The sequence below is a fragment of the Colobus angolensis genome, unplaced genomic scaffold (genome assembly GCF_000951035.1).
Source record: "Colobus angolensis palliatus isolate OR3802 unplaced genomic scaffold, Cang.pa_1.0 Scaffold3, whole genome shotgun sequence".
Taxonomy (NCBI): domain Eukaryota; kingdom Metazoa; phylum Chordata; class Mammalia; order Primates; family Cercopithecidae; genus Colobus; species Colobus angolensis.
In genome coordinates, this window is record NW_012116265.1 from 18,339,238 (window position 1) to 18,349,857 (window position 10,620).

The following is a 10,620-nucleotide window of genomic DNA, read 5'->3' on the forward strand; positions in this document are numbered from 1 at the left end:
AGTTCTTTTTCCTCTCTAGTAGAGACCAAGGAGACACATTTTATCTGAGGACCCAAAACTCCAGCACCGGTCAGGGACTCGGGAAGACAGCCTTCCCTTGGTGTTTAATCATTGTGGGGATGCCTGCCTGATCATTCACCCACACTTCATTGGTGTCTGACCACCGCAGGGACGCCTGCCTTGGTTATTCACCCACATTCCCTTGGTAGCAAGTCAATTGCGGGGATGCCTGCTTTGGCTGCTCACCCACATTGCAGTCCAGGGCTGCTCCCACCCCCTTCTCTTTAAGCTTGCCTCCTTCACTATGGGCAACCTTCCACCCTCCATTCCTCCTTCTTCTCCCTTAGCCTGTGTACTCAAGAACTTAAAACCTCTTCAACTCACATCTGACCTAAAACTTAAGCGCCTTATTTTCTTCTGCAACACCACTTGGCCTCAATACAAACTCGACGGTAGTTCCAAGTGACCAGAGAATGGCACTTTCGATTTGTCTATCCTACAAGATCTGGATGATTTTTGTCGAAAAAATGGACAAATGGTCTGACGTGCCTGACGTCCAGGCATTCTTTTACACATTGGTCCCTCCCTAGTCTCTGCTCATAATGTGACTTGTCCCAAATCTTTCTTCTTTCTCTCCTGTCTGTTCCTTCAGACTCCACCCCAAGCTCTTTGAATCTTTCTTTTCTACAGATTCATCTGACCTCTCCCCTTCTCCCCAGGCTGCTCCTCGCCAGGCCGAGCCAGGTCCCAGTTCTTCCTCAGCCTCTGCTTCCCCACCCTATAATCTTTCTATCACCTCCTCTCCTCACACCCCGTCTGGCTTACAGTTTCGTTCCACGACTAGCCCTCCCCCACCTGCCCAACTATTTCCTCTTAAAGAGGTGGCTGGAGCTAAAGGCATAGTCAGGGTACATGTGCCTTTTTCTCTATCAGACCTTTCCCAAATCAGCCAGCATTTAGGCTCTTTCTCATCAGACCCCGCTAAATATATACAGGAATTCCGATATCTAACTCTGTCCTACAATTTAACCTGGAGTGACTTAAATGTAATCCTCACTGCTACCCTCTCCCCAGATGAACGGGAAAGAGTTTTTTCTCTAGCCTAGTCTCACGCTGATAACCGCTGGCTTCATGAGCCAGACCTCCAGGAGGGCATTAGAGCAGTTCCCCGAGAAGATCCCCAATGGAACTTTCAGGCAGATTCCCCAGGTATAGCTAGGCGAGATTACATGGTTTCCTGCCTAGTTGAAGGGCTTAAAAAGGCAGCTTACAAAGCTGTTAATTATGACAAACTTAAAGAAACTACCCAAGGTAAAGACGAAAACCCAGCCCCGTTCATGGCCTGCTTAGCAGCAACCCTTAGACGCTTTACTGCCCTCGACTCAGAGGGGCCAGAAGGCCGCCTTATTCTTAACATGTATTTTATCACCAAGTCAGCTCCTGACATTAGAAAAAAGCTTCAAAAATTGGAATCTGGCCCTCAAACCCCACAACAGGAATTAATCAACCTCGCCTTCAAGGTGTACAATAAGAGAGAGGAGGTAGCCAGACAGCAACGCATTTCTGAGTTACAGCTACTTGCCTCCGCTGTAAGACAACCCACAACCACATCTCCAGCATATAAGAACTTCAGAATATCCAAGCCACAGCTCCCAGGGGCTCCTTCAAAACATCCTCGTGGACCTTGCTTCAAATGCCAGAAGTCTGGCCACTGGGCCTCAGAATCCTCTCAGCCCTGGATTCCTCCTAAGCCACGGCCTGTCTGTGCAGGCCCCCACTGGAGGTCGGACTGTCTGACTCACATCACCGCTGCTCCTAAAGCCCCTGGAGCCCAAACCCAATGTTCTTTGGCCGACTCCTTCCCAGATTTACTCAGCTTAGCAGCTGAAGACTGACGCTGCCCAATCACCTCAGAAGCCCCCTGGACCATCACACTGAGCTTCAGGTAACTCTTACAGTGGAGGGTAAGTCCGTCCCCTTCTTAATCAATACCAAGCCTACCAACTCCACATTACCTTCTTTACAAGGGCCTGTTTCCTTTGTGTCCGTAACTATTGTGGGTATTGACGGCCAGGCTTCTAAACCTCTTAAAACTCCCCAACTCTGGTGCCAACTTGGACAACATTCTTCTATGCACTCCTTTTTAGTTATCCCCACCTGCCCAGCTCCCTTATTAGGTCAAGGCATTTTAACTAAATTATCTGCTTCCCTGACTATTCCTAGGCTATAGCCATACCTCATTCCCACCCTTTTCCCCCGTTCAAAGCCTCCTTTGCGTCCTCCTCTCGGATCCCTTCACCTTAACCCACAAGTGGGGGATACCTCTACTCTTTCCCTGGCAACCGATCACACACCCATTATTATCCCATTAAAACCTAATCACTTTTACCCTGCTCAATGCCAGTATCCCATCCCACAGCATGCTTTAAAAGGATTAAAGCCTGTTATCACTCGCTTGTACCAGCATGGCCTTTTAAAGTCCATAAACTCTCCTTAAAATTCCCCCATTTTACCTGTCCAAAAACTGGACAAGCCTTACAGGTTTGTTCAGGATCTGCGCCTTATCAACCAAATTATCTGGGCTATCCACTCTGTGGTGCGAAAGCCATATACTCTCCTATCCTCACTGCCTCCCTCCACAACCCCTCCATAACCCATTATTCTGTTCTGGATCTCAAATATGCTTCCTTTACTATTCCTTTGCACCCTTCATCCCAGCCTCTCTTCGCTTTCACTTGGACTGACCCTGACACCCTGACAGTGTATGGAGTCATACACTGCAAGGGCCACCAAAAGGCATCAGATCCCATGGCTCACGGCAACACTTATGCTTATAAGGTAGTTAAAGAAGCGCTAGCATTCCAACTTCTGTCGTGCACAGCCAGTTTTTCTCCTTCTCAGGGATCACTCCACCTACTCTCACACTGAAACTTCCACCTATCCATCTCTTCCCATACAAGGCAAATGGTTCTTGGACCAAGGAAAATATCTCCTTCCAGTCTCACAGGCCCATTCTATTCTATCGTCATTTGCATAACCTCTTCCATGTAGATTCCCGCCTCTTAGAACCTCTCATTTCCTTTCCATTGTGGAAATCTATCCTCAAGGAAATCACTTTTCAGTGTTCCATCTGCTATGCTACTACTCCTCAGAGATTGTTCAGGCCCCCTCCCTTCCCTATACATCAAGCTTGGGGATTTGCCCCTGCCCAGGACTGGCAAATTGACTTTACTCACATGCCCTGAGTCAGGAAACTAAAATGCCTCCCTCTTGGTCTGGGTAGACACTTTCACTAGATGGGTAGAGGCCTTTCCCACAGGGTCTGAGAAGGCCACTGAAGTCATTTATTCCCTTCTGTCAGACATAATTCCTAGGTTTGGACTTCCCACCTCTATACAGTCTGATAATGGACTGGCCTTTACTAGTCGAATCACCCAAGCAGTTTCTCAGGCTGTTGGTATTCAGTGAAACGTTCATACCTGTTACTGTCTCAGTCTTCAGGAAAGGTAGAACGCACTAATGATCTTTTAAGAACACACCTCAGCAAGCTCAGCCTCAAACTTAAAGAGGACTCTGTCTTGAATAGAGCCCCAAAACTCGCCAAACAAACAAGTAATTATGCTAACCCCCCTTGGACCCTCTTGGACATTCTCTAATTAGATGTCCTAGGTCTTCCCAATTCTTAGTCCTTTAATACCTGTTTTTCTCCTTCTCTTATTTGGACCTTGTGTCTTCCATTTAGTTTCTCAATTCATACAAAACCATATCCAGGCCATCACCAATCATTCTATACAACCAATGTTTCTTCTAACAACCCTACAATATCACCCTTTACCCCATAACCTTTCTTCAGTTGAATCTCTCCCACTGTAGGTTCCCATGCCACCCCTAATCCCACTCGAAGCAGCCCTGAGAAACATCACCCATTATCTCTCCATACCACCCCCAATATTTTTCGCTGCTCCAACACTTCACTATTTTGTTTTGCTTTTCTTATTAATATAAGAAGACAGGAATGTCAGGCCTCTGAGCCCAAGCTAAGCCATCATATCCCCTGTGACCTGCATGTATACATCCAGATCGTCTGAAGCAACTGAAGATCCACAAAAGTGAAAATAGCCTTAACTGATGACATTCTACCATTGTAATTTGTTTCTGCCCCACCCTAACTGACCAATGTACTTTGTAATCTCCCCCACCCTTAAGAAGGTTCTTTGTAATTCTTCCTACCCTTGAGAATGTACTTTGTGAGATCCACTCCCTGTCCGCAAAACATTGCTCCTAACTCCACTGCCTATCCCAAGACCTATAAGAACTAATGGTAATCCACAGACTCAGCCCGCCTGCACCCAGGTGAAATAAACAGCCTGATTGCTCATACAAAGCCTGTTTGGTGGTCTCTTCACAGGGACGTGTGAGACAGGATTACCAATCCTTTGTTAAATACACAGCCAGGACTGTACGTGCTTGGAAAGATGTGAGACTGGGAGGCAGTGGTCTGGCTGAAGGGCGTTCGCTTTAAATATTCCCATAAATATTTGCGTTGAGTGTTTGGAGATGGCATTCAGGTTTACAACCCGCCCAGCTTTCTGGATCATAACCACATTGAGATGCAAAGAATTTGAGCTTCTCCTTCCAATAAGAAGGAAAGAGAAAAAGATGAAGACATGAACTACCCTTTCTAGGCCTTGGAAATTCAGAGCAAGATTTCTACTCCATCCTGCTGGACTTGGCTCCAAATCCCAGGCAAGGAGTTTGGCACAAAGCACTGTTCCCACTGTCCTGGCTTCGGCTGTGTATAAAACAAGGTAAAAACAGTGCCAAACACCACCAGTCATGGCTTTGCAATTCTATGCAGTAGAGGAGATACTGCACTCTAGGAAAGCTGCTTGGTCCAACTGAAAACACTGCCAAGTTCTGATGACATCAGAATAGTCTGATGCCCAGGGGCTGCTGCCAGAGAGAGAAGAGCATTCCTGAAGTTACAGGTCTAAGTTGGTGGACTGACACAGGTTCAGGAATGACACAGCAAAGGTATAGTATGTTCTAGAAGCATGCTTTCGGCTGGGGCAAGAGCAACTGTGGAAGAGCAGGTCCTCCTGATTTTGTTTCCCGCCTCTCTTACAGCATCACAATCACTGCCTGTCACACCCAGTCACTGTCACCCAGAGTCACAAACTCTGTTGGACAATCAGCAAATTACAGCCTACCATACCCAATAGTTAGGTGCAATCTAACACACACCCCTGGGAACATTCACAAACTCTTCTACCTACCTGATTGCCGAAGACAGCCACCGAGCAGGCTGTTGAAACCTCATTAGCCCCAAACCAGACAGAAGCGATGCGGGAGGGCATGCCCAGGATGAAAACCTGGGCCACAGAGCAGATGACCTGGCCCACCACAGTGACTGGAAAGAGGTGTGGCCTCAGGCTGCCCAGCTTCACCCAGGCCCCCAGGCAGTTGAGAGCCGAACCGGTGAGGGCAATGGTACGGAGGCCGAACTTCTCCAGCAGCCAAGCCACCGGCAGGAGAAGAGGGATGTAGGTCAGCATGTAGCACATGGACAGCCAGTCGATGGCAAAGGCACTGACACCGTAGAAGTGCATGAAGATGTTATTGATGGAGCCGTACTGGATCCACTGAAAGGCGTTGCACATGGAGTAGCAGCTAAACACCAGGACCACGGCCCAACGGCGCCTGCTCACCTTGATCACGCTGAGGTCAGGACCCGAGCTACTGGAGTGAGCCAAGCCACTGGGTTGGGCTAAGGCACTGGGGTGGGCCGAACTGCTGGGGTGGACAGAGACGCTGGGGTTGATGGAGACGCTGGGATGGATCGAGACGCTGGGGTCCGCTTGTAGTGCGGACTCCGGCGCAGGGGTGTCATCGCGCTCTTCCTGGTTGGGACCTTCATTCACCATGACCACAGTCTCTGGAATCCTGGAGAAGTGGTGAGGACTCCGGCAGTCTTAAGGGATAGTGGCTTCCGCTGGTCTCTTAGAGTTGAAAGGGCACTTGCCTATTCCAGAAGAAACAGAGACTCGAGGCTGCGTAAAAGCCTCAAGTGGGGCTTCCTGTGCTCACCCCCAAGCTCCTGCTCCCAGTTTTGCTTGGGGCTGTCTGTTCCCACCCGCGGCAATCGTTGTCCCAAGGCCAGCCGCACACGCTGCAGCCGGCTCCGGACCGCTCCTGCCTTGGGTCTCCCTACAAGGCGTTCCTTGTGCAGGAGAAGTTCTCTCCTTGCGCAGCCACTTCGCCGGCAGAGTCCTCTTCGGGGCCAGCTTGGGGCCTCGCCCCTTTGGGCACACGTGACCGCCCCGCCCCCGTCCTGGCTGGTTTCCTCCACCCCCCCAACTCCACCCCCCACCCGGTGTCTCTTGCCTTCTCGAGCCGGGCAGCGCAGTTGTTTCGCCACAGCTTGCGGGATGCATTCCTCCCCCACGCCCCGGGCGCCATGGAAACCGCCCGGTTAACCCCCACCCCTTGCACTGTCCCTCAAATTCATTTGCCACCCGCTGTCGGTGGACCCTGCAAGAATATCCGCCTTTCCGAGGTAATTCACAAAATAGAGCGTCCCGGGTGCCTGTCCGCATGCCCTGCGCACGTGCACGAAAGCCTGGGGCCACCTAAGTGTCCTGGGGAATTCAAGAGAGATTCCCCAGCTTTCTTCCTCTTGGCTTAGGCTTCCAGCCCCTTGCTGAACTAAAGAGAGATTTGTAGATTCCCGGGCTGGTTGCACTTCTGAGTTAAAGGGGAGTTGCAGAAAACTCGCTTTACTCACTTCTTTCCCTGCGGACGTGGTTTTGCCTTGGGGAGGTTACATTTGAACCTGTTATGTGGGGCTATTATTTCCTGATGGATTCTGGGCGAAGACCCTAGGGTGGCGGGGAGGGAAAGGGGAGTTTGAAGAAACTGAAGAAACTGTCCGCGGTTGTGTGATGGAACACTTAGCACAGAGCTGGCTCCGGGTCTTGGAAGCTGTCTTTGACCTCAAGCAGCCCTAGTCTGCCACCTGCCGGTCCCAGCTCATTTCAAAGGGCAAACCCTCTACTTGTTGCACTGATCCTATTCTTGGCGAGGGATCCTGGTAAGGAGCCCAAATTCTCCCTGAGTTCAAACAGCAGCTTAGCTACAACGAGGTGTCACTGTAGATTAAGGAACTCCACCTCTCTGCACTTCAGTTTCTTCATCTGTAAATCGGAATGATGAAATAATAGTACCTACCTCACCGTGTTTTGAGACTTGAGTTAATACATGAACGCACTTAGAAAATTCCTGCCACGTAGTAAGCATTCCGTGAGTGCTGGCTATCCTAGCAAAAAGCTAACATTTATTGTACAGTGCTAAACAAATTGAATGCAGTATCTCATTTATGCGTCACAAGAATTCTGTGATAAAGTTGCTATTGCTGGCCTGCATTTTATAGATAAGAAAACCGAGACTCCAAGAAGTGAAATAACTTCTTCCTGAAGGTCCCAGCTGGTAAGAAGAGCCATAATTCTCATTCAAGTCTGTAATCATTCAAGCTGTAGCCTAGCTATTCAGGCACAGCCTGTGGATAGCAGTGTGGGCACCCTGTGGGAGCTTTTTAGAAGGGCAGAATCCCCTCCAGTGTTAAGGTCTTAAAAAACAAAACAACAACAACAAAAGAACCAAGAAGGATGCCAGGCCCAACCTAGACCCACTGAATTGAAAGTGCATTTTAACAAGACGCCCAGGAGATTCATTTATTTGCACATTGAATTTTGAGGGCTACTGGGCATCACTGCTTCCTTTTTTTTTTTGTTAAACTTCAGACCAGAAAATGAATAACTTGAAGCTCTGGGAAGTGGCTCTGCATTTTGTCTGCACATTAGAATCATATGAAGAAACTCTTAATATTCCAAGTGTTCGGGCCACACCCCCGATAGAGATCTCCGAGGGTGGACCTGAACATCTGCATGTCTCAAGCTCCACTGACCTGAACATCTGCATGTCTTAAGCTCCGCTGGTCATCCCAGCGTGCAGCCAAGTTAGAACCACTGATTCCCAGGAGAGATCACTCCCTGATTCCCAGGAGAGAACTGATTCCCAGGAGAGAACAATCACTCCCTGCTTGAAGGCACCTACTTTTTGGTAGAAACTATAGAGTCTTGGATTATAATGGAATATTTGAAGAGGGAGTTCAGACTCATCTAAGAATTTCTACAGTAATTTAACATCTTGTGTTGTCACTATTCCTCCTGTGTTTCCCATCATTTTCCAGGGAGCACAGAACTCTGTTCTCTTAGAAGGCCTTCTGAGACCTCTCACTGCTTCTTTTCCCTCAGTCATCATGGGCCTCTGCCGAAACTCTTCAGAATATATTCTTAACTTCATTTTACAGATAAGGAAACTGAGGCCTGGAGAGGCGGGTGTGTTACTCAGCGTCCTATAGCAAAATAGTATCAGAACAAGCAGCAATAAAATAGGTTCTCTTTCCACGTGGCCTTTCCCATGAGCTCTTCTGAGACAGCCCTTCGGCTTGGTGAGAGATTTGAAGGGGTCTAACCTGGGATTCAAGTGAGATTGGGAATTGCTTTTGTGGTGGAACGAGCTGGATCTGTTGTGAGCTCTGGGTTGGGTCTGCTTAGACTTGAAGCTCTGTTTTGTCATTCTTAACTTTGGGATCTTGAGCAAGTCATTTGACCTCTCTCTTCTTCAGTTTCTGAATCTATCAAATAAGGATTAAAAATACCTGCCTCCAGTCAGGCACGGTGGCTCACACTTGTAATCTCAGCACTTTGGGATGCCGAGGTGGATCACTTGAGGTCGGGAGTTCAAGACCACCCTGGCCAACATGGTGAAACCCTGTCTCTACTAAAAACACAAAAATTAACCAGGCGTGGTGGCATACGCCTGTAATCTCAGCTACTTGGGAGGCTGAGGCAGGAGAATCGCTTGAACCTAGAAGGCAGAGGTTGCAGTGAGCCGAGATGGCACCACTGCACTTCAGCCTGAAAGAGCGAGACTCTGTCTCAAAAACAAAACAAAACAAATCTGCCTCATAGAATTGCTATGAGAATTAAACAAGCTAATATGCATAAACTGTTTTCAATAATAATAATGATACACTGAGAGCCACCAGGGTAGGGATGACTCTTGGCTGATTATTAATGTGGGGGATGGGGTGTTGGGGTCAGCTCTATTGAGTAGATACTACATAGAGAGAAACATTCCGTATTCTTTCCATTGAAAAAACATGTATTGAGCAGCTTACTATGTAGCATATCTGTCTTTATGATGTTTTATCTATCAGTACAGATAGGTATACCTTGAAGGGTAAGGAGAAATACATTTTAGGGATTGCTTCCTGAAAGGGGGATCTGGTTTCTGGTTCCTGGCTCTATTCCAACTGACCCCTTAGGAAGCTTGAGGGAACGAACCTCAGGCATTGAACTCAAGCTTGTGTGGCCTCCTGCAGAATGGTAATTAAGTCAGCCCACTAGAGGCTATCAGCAACTCCTGGATTCAGAGTCAAAACATCACCCTCTTATTGATAGCTTACTACTAACCAAACAGAGCTATAGATGTAAGAGGCAAGGAGTTTGTTGAGTGCACAGAAAGGCCAAATTCTAACAGAATGAATCAGGTTAGGAGCCTGCATTATTCTTTCTTAAAAATACCAACACTTGGAATCTGTGAAAACGTTGCCCTTACAAGTCTTACATGCATAATTTGTATGTGTAATACTACATGCTCATCAATATTCTGTTTGCCTTATCTCCCACACTTCCCTCAGATTTCTAGCTGTCTCCGGACTTGTGGATATCTTTGTATATCTTGGAGTGTTTAGTGAGATAAACTATGTAACACACGCACTCGATACAAGTCTATAGAGTTGTACTGCACATCACCATGGAATTTTACAAAACTGGAGACAAGGAGGAGATCCAATAGGATTTTAGAGATTTTTAAAAAGCAGAAAAAGTTAAAAAAAGAAAAAAAAACCAGGTGCAAAATGTCAACACGGTTGCCTCAAGCCTGGAAACTGGAAATCAGTGGAACAATGCCTTCTGAAGGAAAACCATTTCTTACCTAGAATGCTATATCCAAACTACCAAAAAATCGGTTTGAGAAGAGAATGAAACAAAAAATGATACTGCCTTATCTTCTCTCTCAGGAAGCTGCTGAAGGATGTGCTCCACCAAAACAAGGAAGGAAACCTAGAGAGGATAAGATGTTAAGGCTGAGGAAACCAGGAATCCACCATGAGAGGCAAGCAATGGGGATCACCCAGCTAAAGGAAACTCCTGGGTAGACAGCTATCTACCAGGCATAGAAAGCAGCGTACTCGGCCAGGTGCAGTGGCTCACACCTGTAGTCCCAGCACTTTGGGATGCCGAGGCAGGTGGAACACCTGAGGTCAGGTGTTCTAGACGGGCCTGGCCAACATGGTGAAATCCCATCTCTACTAAAAATACAAAAATGTGCCAGGCATGGTGGCAGGCACCTGTAATCCCAGCTACTCGATGGGCTGAGGCAGGAGAATCGCTTGAACCTGGGAGGCAGAGGTTGCAGTGAGCCAAGATCGCACCATTGCACTCCAGCCCCGGGGACAAGAGCGAGACTTTGTCCCCCCCCCCCAAAAAAAAGAAG

The 10,620-nt window shown here is 47.9% G+C and overlaps 1 protein-coding gene and 1 long non-coding RNA gene across 2 annotated transcripts in view; one reads left to right on the forward strand and one right to left on the reverse strand.

Annotated features, from left to right (window-relative positions):
- Positions 1-6,297, reverse strand: part of FLVCR2 (feline leukemia virus subgroup C cellular receptor family, member 2) — a 69,003-nt gene extending 62,706 nt beyond the window's left edge. The window contains exon 1 of the mRNA XM_011949529.1: positions 5,277-6,297. Within this exon, the coding sequence (XP_011804919.1) occupies positions 5,277-5,924 (648 nt within the window). The 5' untranslated portion in view covers positions 5,925-6,297. The remainder of the gene's footprint in view (positions 1-5,276) is intronic.
- Positions 5,265-9,951, forward strand: LOC105517132. The gene is made up of 3 exons (XR_001002620.1): positions 5,265-7,090; positions 8,369-8,509; positions 9,764-9,951. It is a non-coding gene; the product is annotated as an uncharacterized LOC105517132 (long non-coding RNA).
- The last annotated feature ends 669 nt before the right edge of the window (positions 9,952-10,620 follow it).